At 56.6% G+C, this 15,510-nt stretch overlaps 1 protein-coding gene across 2 annotated transcripts; it reads left to right on the top strand.

Moving 5' to 3' along the window:
• Positions 1–1,369: 1,369 nt before the first annotated feature.
• Positions 1,370–9,875, top strand: NAGPA (N-acetylglucosamine-1-phosphodiester alpha-N-acetylglucosaminidase). 2 transcript variants are annotated; one of them, XM_014793469.2, is made up of 11 exons: positions 1,370–1,476; positions 1,568–2,023; positions 2,963–3,102; positions 3,478–3,586; positions 5,098–5,226; positions 5,700–5,905; positions 6,008–6,055; positions 7,012–7,140; positions 7,335–7,466; positions 7,543–7,606; positions 9,071–9,875. In XM_014793469.2, the coding sequence occupies exons 1-11, from the start codon at positions 1,391–1,393 to the stop codon at positions 9,279–9,281; spliced, it is 1,710 nt and encodes a 569-aa protein (XP_014648955.1). In that variant the 5' UTR covers positions 1,370–1,390; the 3' UTR covers positions 9,282–9,875. The 2 variants fall into 2 exon arrangements, with proteins under 2 accessions (XP_014648955.1, XP_087305713.1); XM_087449587.1 differs by lacking the exon at positions 6,008–6,055.
• The last annotated feature ends 5,635 nt before the right edge of the window (positions 9,876–15,510 follow it).

Here is a 15,510-nt window from a genome sequence, read left to right as displayed (position 1 = left end):
AGCCATTTCAGAGGAATCGCCTTGCACGTCTTGTTTTCTTTATCTTCCAAACTGGAGCAAACCCCCAGCCTTCCAAGAAGTCAGTAAGGACAAGAATCTCCTGTCTGTAAGAACTGATGGATCTGGACGTTTCTGATGACTGGATCGCTAACCAGTCAATGAAGCACAAGTCTAGCCTCTTGCCTGATGACCGAACCTCAGGCCAATCTATGAAGTACAAACCTAGCCTGACCTCATCTAGCACCAGTGAACTCTTCCTTAATACGACTCACCTCCTCCTCCATTTTTCCTTTTTTTTTTTTTTTTTGTGAGGAAGATCAGCCCTGAGCTAACATCCCTGCCAATCCTCCTCTTTTTGCTGAGGGAGACTGGCCCTCAGCTAACATCCATGCCAATCTTCCTCCAGTTTATGTGGGACCCCGCCACAGCATGACCTAACAAGTGGTGCATCAGTGCACGCCTGGGATCTGAACCCGGGCCACCAGCAGCCGAGTGCGCACTTAACCACTACGCCACAGGTCCAGCTCTATCTCCCTTTTTCCCATAAAAAGCCCGAGCCCCTCTTCTGTAATCGGGACACTGTTTGGGTTTCTACCTAAATTTGTGCTCCCCAAATTGCAATTCTTTGATCCCAAATAAACACTCTGCCTCTTAAATTGGTTTCTGTTCTTGGAGGTTGACAATCCCCAGGTTCTCATTTTACACTAGGTCCCACAAATTATGTAGCCGACCTGTCTGTCCTCTTCAAAAATGTCATGGTCATAAACAACCAAGGCTGAGGAACTGTTCCAGACTCAGGCAGGCCAAAGAGACACGATCACTGAATACAACTCCTGGATTGGATCCTGGGGGTGGGGGGTGGGGTGGGGAGAGGGAATAGCTATAAAGGACATTATAGAGACAATTGGCAAAATTTGAATGTGAACCGTGGATTAGTTAATGGAACTCTAGCGATGTGAGATGTCCTAATTCTACTTGGCCTGTGGTTACATAAGAAAATGTCCTGGTACGTAGAAGACACATAATGAAGTACTGAGGGGAAGGATCATGATGTCTGCAACTTGGTAGCAAACGGTTCCAAAAAAAGTGTACAGTGTATGAATAAAGCACCACCGATAAAGCAAATGCGGCAAACGTTAACAACTGGTAAAGGTAAGTAAAAGGTAGAGGAGAGTTCTTTATATTACCCTTGCAACCTTCCAAGTTTGAAATTACATCAACATGGAAAGTTCCCAAGGCCCGGCTCCCTCCAAAAACTCCACAATAATTTACAGGACGAGATCTCGCGATATCTGAAGCAGCGCAAACAATTCAGTCAGAGCCAAAAGCGGCCACTACAGGTCTTGAGTCACGTGGGGAGAGCCCACGTGACCGGAGGCCCGAGTCCAGCATGGCGGCCTCCATGGGCCGCCGGCTTCTCATCCTCTCTGCGCTGCTCGGCTTCCTCGGGGAGGCGTCCGGCGGCCTCGGCTCGGGGTGAGTACAGCTCCCGGGGGGTGAGCCTGATTCGGGGGTCCCCCCGCGCGGAGCACAACCCCCCGAGCTCACGGCAGCCCCGTCCCCGCAGGGCCTCCCGCGACGATGACTTGCTGCTGCCCTACCCCCGCGCGCGCGCGCGCCCCGCCCGGGACTGCACCAGGGTGCGCGCCGGCAGCCGCGAGCACGAGAGCTGGCCGCCCGCCCGCGCGACTCCCGGCACCCGCGGTCCGGCCGTGCGCACCTTCGTTTCGCACTTCGGAGACCGCGCGGTGGCCGGCCACCTGACGCGGGCCGCCGAGCCCCTGCGCACCTTCTCCGTGCTGGAGCCCGGCGGGCCCGGCGGCTGCGCGTCCAGGCGCCGCGCCACCGTGGAGGACACGGCGCGGGCGGCCGGCTGCGGCGTCGCGCAGAACGGCGGCTTCTTCCGCGTGGACACGGGCGAGTGCCTGGGGAACGTGGTGAGCGATGGGCGGCTGGTGAGCAACGCCGGGGGGCTGCAGAACGCGCAGTTCGGGATCCGCCGCGACGGGACCCTGGTCACCGGGTGAGAAGGCAGGGAGCCACGTGACTGTCGAGGGCAGAGGGCCCGAGATTTGGGTTGTAGCCGTGCCTCTGTGTTCAAGTCACCCAACCAAGCTAAGCTTCCGTTTCCGCATCTGCAGAATGGGGATAGGAATACCTTCCTTGCGGAGTTTATTCATCACCCAGTATCAGTAAGCTTTTGGGTGAGGCTGTGTGCTGAGCGCTGGGGAGACAGCGGTGAACGAGCACGCACAGCCTTTGCCTTCACGGACTCTCCCTCCCTGCTAGGAAAGATAAACAAAAGCCAAGGAAGTAGTTAAGATGAATTCAAATTGTGTGTGTGCAGCGAAGCAATGAACAGGCTGAACCGGTTATAAATAGCATGTTGCTTTTAGGGAGGGTGATAGGAAAGGCTGTTTGAGAAGGTGATCCTTGAGTTGAGACCTGAAGATTCATCTCAGGTCAGTCAAGGTCAGAACTGGAGAAGGAGCATTGCGGTCAGAAGGGACAGCAAGCGCTGAGGGTCAGAGGTGCATCCGGCTTAGTGTGTGTGAGGGCCTGAAGGAAGGCGCAGGGGGTTAGAGGATGACAGGGCTGACTTGAATTATTTAAAAGCTTGCTCTAACCCTGGCTGGAGACTAGGCTGAAGGGGCCAGAGCAGAAGCAAGGAGGCCAATGAAGAGGCTGGTACAGGCATCAGGTGGCAGTTTGGCGAGGGTGACGGCCTAGGAGATTGAGGGCCATTGATGCACTTGAGCTTGTTGGGGTTGGTGGTTTCTCTTAAACCACGTGTAGACTGGGATGCTGGACTGCCTACAAAGGCTGCGCTCAGGACCAGGAGCAGACAGGTTCCTGGGGCGCGGGGAGGAGTCAAGTAGCCAGGCTTGGGGTGCGGGAGGGAGCCCCACCCCCCGCAGCTGCCCCTGCTGGTAAGTGAACCTCACCCCTTCCCTGTGACCAGGTACCTGTCTGAAGAGGAGTTGCTGGACACTGAGAATCCGTTCGTGCAGCTGCTGAGCGGGGTCGTGTGGCTGATTCGAAATGGAAGCATCTATATCAATGAGAGCCAGGCGGCTGAGTGTGACGAGACGCAGGAGACAGGTGGGGGTGGGGGAAGCTATTCTAAGTCTTTCAACAAGTGCTATTCTAGGCACCCAGGATCAGTGGGGGTTAAGACGAGTAAAGTCCCTGCCCTCTGCACTAAGGCACTGGGATTTTGTTCTAAGAACAGTGGAAGGCATGAGAGGGTTTTATTTACCTGGAGGCTGGTGTCACTTGACTGACATTTACGAAGAGCCCTCTGGCTACCAGGTGGAGACTGACTGGGACTGGACGGTGTGGGGGGTGGTCAGTGGGGAGGCAGGGAGGCGCCGGATGGCTTGGCCCAGGAGGTGGTGGTGGACCGGCAGGAAGTGGCAGGCAAAGCCCCAGAGGCCTCCCAAAGGGCCAGGCGGTCAGCCCGCTGCTTCTCCCCAGGTTCCTTTAGCAAGTTTGTGACCGTGATGTCGGCCAGAACGGCCGTGGGCCACGACCGCAAGGGACGGCTGGTGCTCCTCCAGGTGGACGGGCAGACGGAGCAGCGGGGGTGAGTGCTGGGCCCGGGGCCCCCAGGCCCGGGCCCGTCGGCTTTCAGGGACTTCAGCCCACCCACGGCCACCCTTCTGACCCCCAGCTGCTCCTTGGGAGTGTGCCTCCCCGTCTGTCCCCACCTTCCCACACGAAGACGGGCCCTAGGTCTGTCCCACTTCCAAGAACTCATCTTCCGCCACATACTTGCCCTCAGTCTCCCTGACGTAGGCCGTATCTCTCCTGAGCCCTGGTTGGGGTGAAAAGAAATTATCACCAAGTGAGCAGGGAGAAGACCTCGGTTCCAACCCCAGTTCAGCGATCTGCTAGCTCTGTGGCTGTGGACGAGTCACTCAACCTCTCTGAGCCACTGTTTCCTCCTGTGTAAACAGTGTGTGTTAGTTTGCTGTTGCTGCATAACAAATTAGCACAAGCAGCGCCCATTTGTGAGATCACAGTCTGCAGGTGAGAAGTCCAGGGTGCTCAGCTGGGTTCTGTGTTCAGGGTGTCCCCTGACAGAACCAAGCTGCTGGCCAGGCAGGGCGCTTGTCTGGAGCTTCTGGGACAGGGTCCTTTTCCCAGCTCATCCGGATCACGGGCAGAATCCAGGTCCTCGTGGTTGTAGGACTGAGGTCAGTGTGTCCCTCCTAAGGCAGCCCTCATTCCTCCTGTGTGTCCCCTCCACGTCTTCACGCTGGCAGAGGTGGTTGAATTCCCTTGTATATCCAGTCTTTCTTTTTTTTGTGAGGAAGATCAGCCCTGAGCTAACATCCATGCCAATCCTCCTCTTTTTGCTGAGGAAGACTGGCCCTGGGCTAACACCCGTGCCCATCTGCCTCCACTTTATACGGGACGCCGCCACATCATGGCCTGACAAGTGGTGCCTCGCTGCGTGCCTGGGATCCGAACCCAGGCCGCCAGCAGTGGAGCGTGCGCACTTAACCACTATGCCATGGGGCCGGCCCCAATATATCCAGTCTTTCCAACTTCCTTTTCTGCCACCAGCCAGAGAAAGTTCTTTGCTTTTTTTTTGGTGAGGAAGATTAGCCCTGAGCTAACATCTGTTGCCAATCCTCCTCTTTTTGCTGAGGAAGATTGGCCCTGGGCTAACATCCATGCCTATCTTCCTCTGCTTTATATGTGGGACGCTGCCACAGCGTGGCTTGATAAGCGGTGTGTAGGTCCATGCCCGAGATCTGAACTCATGAACCCTGGGCCACTGAAGTAAAGAATGCGAACTTAACCACTACACCACTGGGCCGGCCCTGAAAGTTCTTTGCTTTCAAGGGCTCCTGTGATTCTGTCGGCCCACCCGGCTGTTCCAGGACAGTGTCCTCATTTGTGACAGCTGTGCCATGTAACATAATCATGGGAGTCATCTCATTATATTCCCAGCTTCTGGGATTGGGATGGGACACCTTTGGGGGCCATTTAGAAGTGTGGGTGTGATGCTGCCCGCCATGGGAAGTAGGACGAGTTAACCCAGGCGTGGCGGTGGGCGCGGTCAGCCGTGCTGCTCTTGTGCCGCAGCATCAACCTGTGGGAGATGGCGGAATTCCTGCTGAAACAGGACGTGGTCAACGCCATCAACCTGGACGGAGGGGGCTCTGCCACCTTCGTGCTCAACGGGACCTTGGCCAGTTACCCGTCAGATCACTGGTAAGCACGCCAGAGGCCCCTGGTTGAAGGCCAGGCCTGCCCCACCTGTCTCATTCAACAAATATTGAGTACCTACTGTGTGCCGGGCCCTGGGGATTCAGCAGCGAGCAAGAAGAAAGGAGATCCGGGCCTCACTGCTTTAGGAAGTACACATAGTGTGCCGGGACGACCCAAGCTGATGACAGGGGTTGAGTGCTCGGGAAAGACCTCTCTGGTGATAATGAAGCATGAGCTGAGATCTCAAGGACAAGGAGGTGGCTCAGTGGGGATGGGAGAGGCTATGGGCAGAGAGAACCACATGTGCAAAGGCCCTGGGGTGGGAGGGATTGTGGGGGTGGGAAGAACCTATAAAAGGTTGGAGAAGGGATAATGGAGAGAGAGGCAGTGTTCACAGGCTGCAGTAAGGGAGTTGAGGGGTCAGCTGGGGATGGCCAGCATCGAGGCCTCTCTTCACACACCATGTCCCCCTGCAGCCAGGACAACATGTGGCGCTGTCCCCGCCATGTGTCCACTGTGGTGTGTGTGCACGAGCCCCGCTGCCAACCGCCTGACTGCAGCGGCCACGGGACCTGTGTGGAGGGGCACTGCCAGTGCACGGGACACTTTTGGCAGGGTGCTGCCTGCGACCACCTGGACTGCGGCCCCTCCAACTGCAGCTGGCATGGGCTTTGCACAGAGAGTGAGTGGGGACCCTGGAGGGGGCAGCACTACCGGGTTCCCAGCTCTCACCGCCCGGCCCTGCCCAGGCCCTCACCTGGCCTTCTCGGTCTTGTCTTGGCAGCCGGCTGCCGCTGCGAAGCTGGATGGACAGGGTCCAACTGCAGTGAAGGTGAGAGCCACCCGGCCAGCCCCCTCCTGGCCCCGGCACGTGGGGAGAGGGTGGGCGGGCAGCTCGAGCCCCCGCTGCCTTCACCCCCGCTGTCTGATCTGCAGGGCGCTGGCCTCGTGTCTCTCGCTCTCGCCTCACATGTAAATCACTGCATTCGTGTCCTGGGGCTGCTAAATACGGGGGCTGAAAATGACAGATTTCTTCTCTCAGGTTCTGGAAGCCAGAACTCCAGAATCAAGGTGTCGGCAGGGCCGCACTCCCTCTGAAAGGTCTGGAAGAGGCTCCTTCCGACCTCTTCCCGCTCCTGGGGGCTGCCGGCAATCCTTGGCTTGGGGCTGCATCACGCCAGTCTCTGCGTCCATCCTCACACTGCCTTCTCCCTGTGTGTCCAGTCTCCCTCTGTTCTCTTACGAGGACCCCAGGTCACTGGATTTAGGGTCCACCTTAAATCCAGGATGTTCTCATCTCCAGATCCTTAACTTAATTGCATCTGCAAAGACCCTGTTTCCAAATTGGCTCATGTTCACAGGTTCCGGGGATGATTAGGACATGTCTCCTGGGAGACGCAACTCACCCCACTGCGGCCACCCCCAGCTAAAACCCTTGGGTGGTTTTCTTTCGCACTTAGTGAAAAGCCCGAGCTCAGCAGCATGAGCTGCCGGGCCCCTCCCCGCCCGCCCGGCCGCTCTGCTCCCCCTCTGCCAGGCTCAGCTTAAACGTCACCTCCTCAGACCTCCCTGCCCCACCCCCTCAGCGGTTTCCTGCTGCCGCTCGAGGTCACGTCCTTCCGGCACCTGTCCTCACTGGTGCTGTGACACTTGCTGTCTGGCTCGCTGGCTGCCTGGCCTCCCAGACCGGAAGCCCCGTGATCCGTTTGCAATCCTGTTGGCCCCAGCCGGGGAGGGGGTTGGGGGGCAGGGCCGGATTTTGCAAAGACCCCCCTTCTCCCGGCCCAGCTTGCCCCAACGGCTCCTTCGGGGAGGACTGTGCTGAGAAGTGCCTGTGTCAGAACGGAGCCACCTGTGACCCGGTTCGGGGGACGTGCACCTGTCCCCCCGGCTTCACTGGAGACACCTGTGTGCAAGGTGAGCCGGGTGAGCCCCCGAGTCAGCTAGGAGGGAGCGCCACCCAGGGGCATCTCCCTCCAGGGTCTGGCCTGGCGGAGCCAGGGGGCACTTCTCCTTCAGCAGGGCTCTGCACACACCTGGGGCCCTTCCTGTCAGAGCAGAGAGGCCCCCCTCCGAGGCCCCCACCTCTGTCCTCCTGTCTCCTTTTGTAGAGTGTTCCCTCGGCTGGCACGGGCCCGGCTGCCAGAGGCCTTGTGAGTGTGAACACCAGTGTCCCTGCGATCCCCAGACCGGCAACTGCAGCCTCACCCGGGCAACTGCCCTGAACAGCATCCTCTCCCAAGGTACAGCCCCTCCCAGGCCCCGGTGGGGCAGCCCCCTCCCCTCCCAGCCCCTCAGCCTCTCCCTCGTATCTTCCAGTGAAGCTGTGTCTGCAGCCATCTGAGGCCACCGTGCGGACAGGAGAACTCTCCCTTCTCACCGGGTAGGTGCCCGGTGGGAGCTGGGGCAGGGGTGGAGGGCGTGGCCTCTGCTCAGACACTAGGCAAGGCTATGAGGTGGCAGCTGGGCACCCGGGTGACATTTTTGCAACATAAGCACAGGGAGTCACACTAATGTTCGCAGCCACCTGAGCCGTCCAGGGAGACCTTGAGAGGACCCTGGTCACCACCCCAGGCGGAGTCGAGTGGGCAGGGTGTGGCTTATTTTCCCCTGACCTGAGATGACTTCTCAGGTCCCCGTGTGGAAGCGCTGAGCCCTCAGGAGCTCGCGTCACTTCTCAGGCACTCAGGCCCCGTGGTGGGGCTTCACCTCTCTTTTCTAGTTCGGCAGGTCTCAGACCTGACCTCCGGGAGGGTGTGTTGAGAGAGAGTGCTGGGCCCCACCCCCGGAGTCTCTGCCTCATAGGTCTAGGGTAGAGCCCGAGAATCTGCATTTCCAGCATGATCCCAGGGGATGCGGACACTGCTGGGCTGGGGACCCTGCTTTGAGAACCTCTCTGGTGGTTCTCACCTCCCATAGCCCCACCTGGCCCAGCCCCGCCCCCTCTGGAGGTGGGAACCAGGTGTGGGTGTGAAGGAAGAGCTCCCGGCCTTGTCCCCCATTGTCCTGGGGGCAGTGACGAAGATCCCAGGTCCAGCCTGGAGGTCCTGGTGCGGCGAGTCTGGTGAGGCCAGGAGAGAACTCCTGGAGGTGTGCTTTGAGCATACCCCAGAGCAGGGACACTGGCTCCTGGGACCCCCACGCCCCGGCCTGAAGTTCAGGCTCCTCAGATGTGAGACTTTGAGCGCCCCCGTGCAGATCTGGACCCATTGGCAGCTGCCAGTGAGGGAGGGGGCGGGGGGCTGAGGGGCATGGCTGTGGGCCCCGCCCTGCAGCAGTCTGCTTGTGTCCGCTTCTGCACTGAGGGCTCCATCGGAAAAACAGATCAGCGCAAGAGCCGCCAGCTCCTGGCCTTGAAGGGAGGGGTGCCCGTTCTCCCTGTCTCTCTGAGGACCTGGAGCAGAGCCCAGCCTCTGCCCAGCATGCCCTGGAGCACGGGGTGCAAACTGACGCCTCCTGGGCCTCATTCGGTCACCACCTGTATGTCATTTGGCCTGCACCGTTTAAAATGTTTTAAGATTTATTAATAATATCTGAAAATCGGTGATATTTACATAAAGTTCTTTTTCACGGTTTCTCTTGAAACATCAGGAGAGGTGGTAGCACTGGCCCACGCCCCACGTAGCGACCGTCCCCGCTGCTTCCCGAATGTGTGTCTGTAGTGTGCCCCCGGCCCCACCAGGCCCATTTTGCTCCTCGACAGTCCCTGTGTGGTCCCTGGAGGCCCCCGACTCTGCCCCTGTTCTGGGTGGAGGAGGGAAATGAGGAGAGGGAGAGAACCCCTCCAGCTCTCCCCAGCCCCGAGTTGACCCAACAACCCCGTTTGGGGTCTCTCTTCTGCCCCCAGGACCACCTGGCTGGCCCTCACCCTGGCCCTGGTCTTTCTTCTGCTGATCAGCATGGTGGCCAACGTGTCCTTGCTCCTGGGCTCCAGAGCGAGGCGGAGCCGGCACCTGGACGGGGCTTACGTCTACCACTCGCTACAGGAGATGAACGGGGAGCTCCTGGCCTCGGAGAAGGAGCAGCCGGGCGACGCCCAAAACCCCTTCAAGGACTGAAGCCTCCAGCTGCCCGGCACGGCCTGTCCTGGAGGCTCGTTTCAACTCGGTCCCGCTTATGCAGGGGAAGTTCCAAGGCCACTGACCATCCTGGTGGTCTCGGCCCCGGTGCCAAGCCAAGCTTCTGGTGCTTCCTGCCTCAGCCGCTCTCCTGGCCCTCGGCCCTCACCTGGCCGGTAGCACATGTAAGCCTAGCAATACAGTGCTCCCTGGAGAGAGACTGTGCCCTCTCCCCGCCTGCCTGTGTCTGCTGCTCACGAGGCCTGTCCCCCAGGGCCTGCCCCGCTGCCAAAGAGCCTCCGGCCTCCTGGGGCGGGGGCCACCAGAGAATGGAACTCACCCTGGCCTCATAGTGACCAAGTGGCGGGGGCCAGCCAGCCCCTGTGGACAGGAGTGGATTAAAGAGACGATGGCCACGTCACAGGATCCTTTTCTACAGACCTCATCCCTGAATTTGCCGACTAGAATTGTTTTCTTTCACCGGAAGCTCCTTAGAAGGGATGGGGGATGAAATCATGTTTACAGGTTTCTATTTTGTCATCCTGCCGCGAGAGGGTTTTTCTACTACTTGAATAAATTGATATAATAAAAGGAGCCCCGGGGGAGCCTCTGAATTTGGAATCGTGGACTTCAGGCAGCTTCCAGGTCTTAACAGGTGGGCTGGTTGACCTGCGTCAGGGTCATGACAGACAGCCCACAGCACACCAGCTCCCCGATGTGTTTTGTGTAATCCAAGGCTTCTCACTCCTTAAGAATCAGCGGGAGATCTTGTTAAAATGCAGCTTCTGGCCTGGGGTAGTGAGAGTCTGCAAGCCTAGCCAGCCCCCAGGTGATGCCGAGGCTGCTGGTGGCCAGACCACGCTTTGAATGGAAAAGATTTATTAGTTCACCCCGTAATTTAATTTAAATTACTTACCAGCGTTTAAAAGTCAAGAGATTAACACTCCAGATTTTTAGTCTCTCTTTAAGAGAGAGCGAGCCAGCAGCCCCAGCTGATGCCCTCACGATGACTGGCCAGAGCCAAGAACGGACAGTCCCGTCCAGCCTGCCCTCGCTCATCACAGCCCCAGCAGCCGGCTTCCCTGGCCTGTGGCCTGCCGGCCTTGTGAATGTCAGAGTTTGTAACTGGCTGTGAGGGGTCTTCAGGAAGTGCCTGGCAGCCCTCCTCCCCTGTGAACATGTGTCACACTGTGTACTTGGCAGCCTTTTGAGGAGGGGATATGGGGGAGATGCCTCAGCAGGTCCTCATGCACATCGTGGCCTGAATGTGTCCCCCCCAAATTCATGTGTTGAAACCCTAACCCCAAGTGCCATGATATAAGGAGATGGGGCCTTTGGTTTTTTTTTTTTTTTTTTTTCGTGAGGAAGATCAGCCCTGAGCTAACATCTGATGCCAATCCTCTTTTTTGCCAAGGAAGACTGGCCCTGGGCTAACATCCATGCCCATCTTCCTCTATTTTATATGGGACGCCACCACAGCATGGCTTGACAAGCAGTGCGTTGGTGTGTGGCTGGGATCTGAACCTTCGAACCCCGGGGCTGCCACAGCGGAGCAGGAGCACTTAACTGCTACGCCACTTGGCTGGCCGGCCCCAGGGGGGCTTTGGTTTAATTAGGGTTAGATGAGGTCATGAGGGTGGTGCCCTCGTGATGCGGTTAGCGTGCCTGTAAGGAGGAACAGGAGAGCACCCTCTCCACACATGTGCACGCAGAGGTCATGTGAGCACACAGATGGCAGCCAACTACAAGCCAAGAAGCAGGCCCTCACCGAGAATTGCATCTGCCGGTGCCTTGGTCTTGGACTTCCAGCCTCCAGAACCGTGACAAATAAATGTGTGTTGTTCATAAGCCGCCCAGTCTGTGCTATTTGTCACAGGAGCCCGAGCAGACTGAGACATGGTAGAGCTAGTAGTTAGTTATCTAATGCTGTGTAACAAACCAGTCCAAGACTTGGTGGCTTAAAACAACCACCAGGGGCCGGCCCCGTGGTGCAAGTGGTTAAGTGCACGTGCACTCCACTGCAGCGGCCCGGGGTTCACGGGTTCAGATCCCGGGCACGCACTGACGCACTGCTTGTCGAGCCATGCTGTGGCAGCGTCCCATATAAAGTGGAGGAAGATGGGCACGGATGTTAGCCCAGGGCCAGTCTTCCTCAGCAAAAAGAGGAGGATTGGCAGATGTTAGCTCAGGGCCAATCTTCCTCACACAAAAAAAAAAAAAACCACCAGTTGTTGCTTCTCTTGAAAAATAATTATTTCTCGTGATTCTAAGGTCAACTGGGTGGTTCTGTCGATCTGGGCTAGGATCAGTGGTTTCAGCCCAGCTCTCTCATGTGTCTGCAGTCAGCTGATGGGCCGGCTGGGGGCCAGTCGGGGCTGGTCAGGGCTGAGGATGTAGCTCTGCTCCACGCGGGGGGGGGGGGGGGGGGGATTTAGAGTGGGCCCTAGATCCAATAACTGATGTCTCTGTAACAGGAGGAGACACACCGGGAGAAAGGCCGTGTGAGAGTAGAGGCAGAGACTGGAGTGAGGTGGCCACAAGCCAAGGAACGCCTGGAGCTACCAGAAGCTCCAAGAGGCAGGAAGGATCCTCCCCTAGAGCCTCAGGAGGGAGCCCGGCCCTGCTGACACCTTGATCTCTGATTCCTGGCCTCCAGAACTGGAGAGAATCGATTTCTGTTGTGTTTTGTTTTTGTTTTGTGAGGAAGATCAGCCCTGAGCTAACATCCATGTCAATCCTCCTGTTTCTGCTGAGGAAGACGGGCTCGAGCTAACATCTAGTGCCAATCCTCCTCCTTTTTTTCCCCCACCAAAGCCCCAGTAGATAGTTGTATGTCATAGCTGCACATCGTTCTAGTTGCTGTATGTGGGACGTGGCCTCAGCATGGCCGGAGAAGCAGTGTGTTGGTGTGCACCTGGGATCCGAACCTGGGCCGCCAGTAGCAAAGTGCGCGCACTTAACTGCTAAGCCACGGGGCCGGCCCCGATTTCTGTTGTTTTAAGCCACCAAGTTTGTGGTCATTGTTATGGCAGCCCTAGGAAACCAATACAGCATATCTATGCTTTATATATAAGAAATGTGATTTTTCTTGCACCCCCTCTTCCCCAAGAACCAATCTTCAACTCCTAGAAGGTGACAGCACCCCCAGTGAGAAGGCTCCTGAGTCTTTTTTTTTTTTGCTTGAGGAAGATTGGCCCTGAGCTAACATCTGTGCCCATCCTCCTCTATTTTGTATGTGGGTCACCGCCACAGCATGGCTTGACGAGAGGTGTAGGTCCACGCCTGGGATCCAAATGTGCTAACTCGGGGCCACCAGAGTAGTGTGTGTGAACTTAACCACTACGCCACCAGGCTGGCCCCACTCTCCTGAGTCTTGTAAACAACAGCTGACTAATTCTTAAACCAGCCCAGGAAACCTCCAGGGTTTTAGGAAGTAGACCATTTGAGGTACATCCAAATCTAAAACCTTTAATGCCTCTGGTCTGGTTGGAGCAAATGATCAGGCCAACAAGAAATGGCGTATTTTACTGGCTGAGACAGACTGTGCAGGAAAGAATTCTACTGTTCTCATTAAACAATTCATTTGACAGGAGGGAGAATTTCCAGAGAGGGCAGGGTGGAAAAAAGTCTCAAACTCTGCTTATTTCAACCCGTGGAGAGAACATGCTCCAGCTGGTGGAGGGAAATGCCCCTCCCAACGACACTCTTCCAGGTTAGTGGATTTGCCCCAAACACAAGCAGTTTCCAAAAGGTAAAGTCAGAGGGAAATAACATCCCGACACCCGCTCTGCTCCCGGTGCACGGGGCCTGAGCCTTCCATCCCGTGAAACACAGTGACGGGCGTCCCCGGGGAGTCTGGAGTCTTGGATGAGAAGCGTTAAATAATCAGAATAACCACGGACTTTGATCGAGAGCTTTCTGCGTGCGGGGTGCCAGGCTGCGGACTCCACGGCCCCTCTCGCTTCGTCCCTCTACAGCCCAGCAAATGAGGTAGGCACTGCTATCCCCATTTCACAGATGAGGAAACTGAGGCACAGAGGTGGTCACCTGCTGGAGGTCACACAGCTAGTGAAAAGAAGGCCGAGGTTTGAAGCCCAGGTTCCTAAACCCAGTGCCTGGACAGGGTCCTATTGCTAGTGGCTGTTTCTGTCCTGGCCTTAGCAGACAAAGGAACAAGACAGAGACAGAAGCCAAGCCAAGCCAAGCCAAGGAACTTCCAGCCCTGGGTCCAGGGGAATTCAGGAGCCAAGGGCTCAGCAGCCCTTCCTTGGATCTGTAATTCCAGGCCCCCATGGGAGATCAGAATTGGCCACCTCAAAATATGTCTCTTTACCCTGATTATTTTCTCTGAAAGAGACTTTGACTCCCCCCCACCCCACTAACTGCCTAAAAGAATTTAAGATAGAAGGCCTGTCCCCAGGGCAGGCCATCACCATAGATAACTTTGGGTATGGATAGACTGGGAGGGTCCTTGCTAAGCCCATTCTTATCAAAGCTCTGAAAACCAAGTAAAAGTACAAGTTATCCTTTGTAAGAGACATTTACATCCGTAAGGGAAATCTCCATTTGTAAAGGTATCTCCCTCTCTGTACCTGGAAGAACGGGGGTGACCTTACCTCTAGAAATCCTTATCAATGCAGAAGGTGAGGACTTAAATCTGCATAATAACCTTACTCTTGTTTACTGTGCTTTTCTGGTAATCCCCCATAGCTGACTCCCCCACCCCCAACATCCTCCTTTGTCTACCTGAATATGCTACTTAGGGTGAAAACCTCACGGTTTGTTGAGAAACTCAGTTTCCCTGGTTTCTCCCATGTGTACCTGTTATAAAGCTTTGTTTTATCTTCTCCTGCTATTCGGTCTCATGTCAATTTAATTCATACCCCAGCCAGAAAGGACCCAGAGTGGGTAGAGGATAGTCTTCCTCCCCTTCATCGCCCAAAGGTAAGAATGGCTTATTATTGATTGATGATGCTCCATCGTGGGCCCCAGAGACCCCTCGCAGAGGGGGCAGGGGAACCAATCTGCTGCTTTTGCAGCCCAGCTCCTCTTATCCTTGGGCAACTGTCCCTCCCCCATCCTTCTGGAGGGAATGTCAATCACAGGGCCCCCAGCCCCTTGGCCAGCACATCTACAGGAGTGAGCACACGACTTCTGCAGGATCAATCAGAGCCTTCAGTGGGATTTGAGATAGAAAGAGTGTCTCCCAGCCTTCGAGATTGTGAGCCCTGTGGTTGTGGGCTAGGAGCTGCTAGCAGCCACCTTTCCCACCAGGTGAGGGAGAGGATGAGGCCAGTGTGAGAACAGATGCAGAGCCAAGAGGCCTGGGTGAGGTTAGAGGATGAGCATGTGAGCCTGAGGACTCTGGGCTCCTGGATCCAGCCATACCTGGAGCAAGACCCACCCTCAGCCATCCCAGTTACAGGAGCCAGGGAATTCCCTCTGCTGCTCAAGCCAGTTTGAGCTGGATTTCTGCAGAGGGAGAGGGAGGGAGAGCTCTCAAGGGGAGAGCCGAGAGGGCCGGAGGCTCCTCATCCCTGCTGTTAAGGCTGGACTGCTGACCGCAGACCCTTCTCTCTGGAATCAGCAGATCCAGGTTCCAGTTGTCAAAAGCCACTTATCACTCCATGTCAAGGAAAGGCTTCTCCCTCCTTCCCTGGGTGCTAGTCCTAGACAATAAACGTGCAGGGGGCGCCGGGGCAGCTTACCCCACAGTACTTCTAGAATATCACCTAGTTTTTAGAGGCAAGCTGGAAACTCATCTCAAGATAGTTGAAAATATCACAAATTGCTCTCAGCGATAAATGCCTGGTGCCGTGGAGCAATCAGTTTTGAGAACGTTTCCAGTCTCGTCCCACCTTTCTCTCTCCCTTGTGCACACACGCCTTGGCGCAGGATGCAGAGTTTGGGATTTTGTTCCTACAACTGAGAAGTAACCAGAAAACCAACCGAAGGTGGACGAGGCTCCACCCCTCTGCTCCAGGTTAGGGGCTGAGGTTGGCGGAAGGAAGTCTTTGCTCTCCTCGCCCCAGTACGTCCAGCCTGCACAGAGGCGACTATCCTTGTGGTCGTAAACCCACCCCTTGCGCAAGGCCCAGCAACTGTGGGCGTCAGCCAGAGATGACCCCCATCTGTAACCAGGGCTGCGAGATAAGAGTGACACTGACCCGCTCAGCCCCAGATTGCCCCCAAGCTGCCTCCAGGCTGCCATTTCAGTGAGGTCCCTCCC

This window comes from Ceratotherium simum, chromosome 26 (genome assembly GCF_057802395.1).
Source record: "Ceratotherium simum simum isolate JZ-2026a chromosome 26, ASM5780239v1, whole genome shotgun sequence".
NCBI lineage: Eukaryota > Metazoa > Chordata > Mammalia > Perissodactyla > Rhinocerotidae > Ceratotherium > Ceratotherium simum.
Note: the sequence above shows the minus strand (reverse complement) of the source record. Positions and strands in the feature narration are given on the sequence as shown.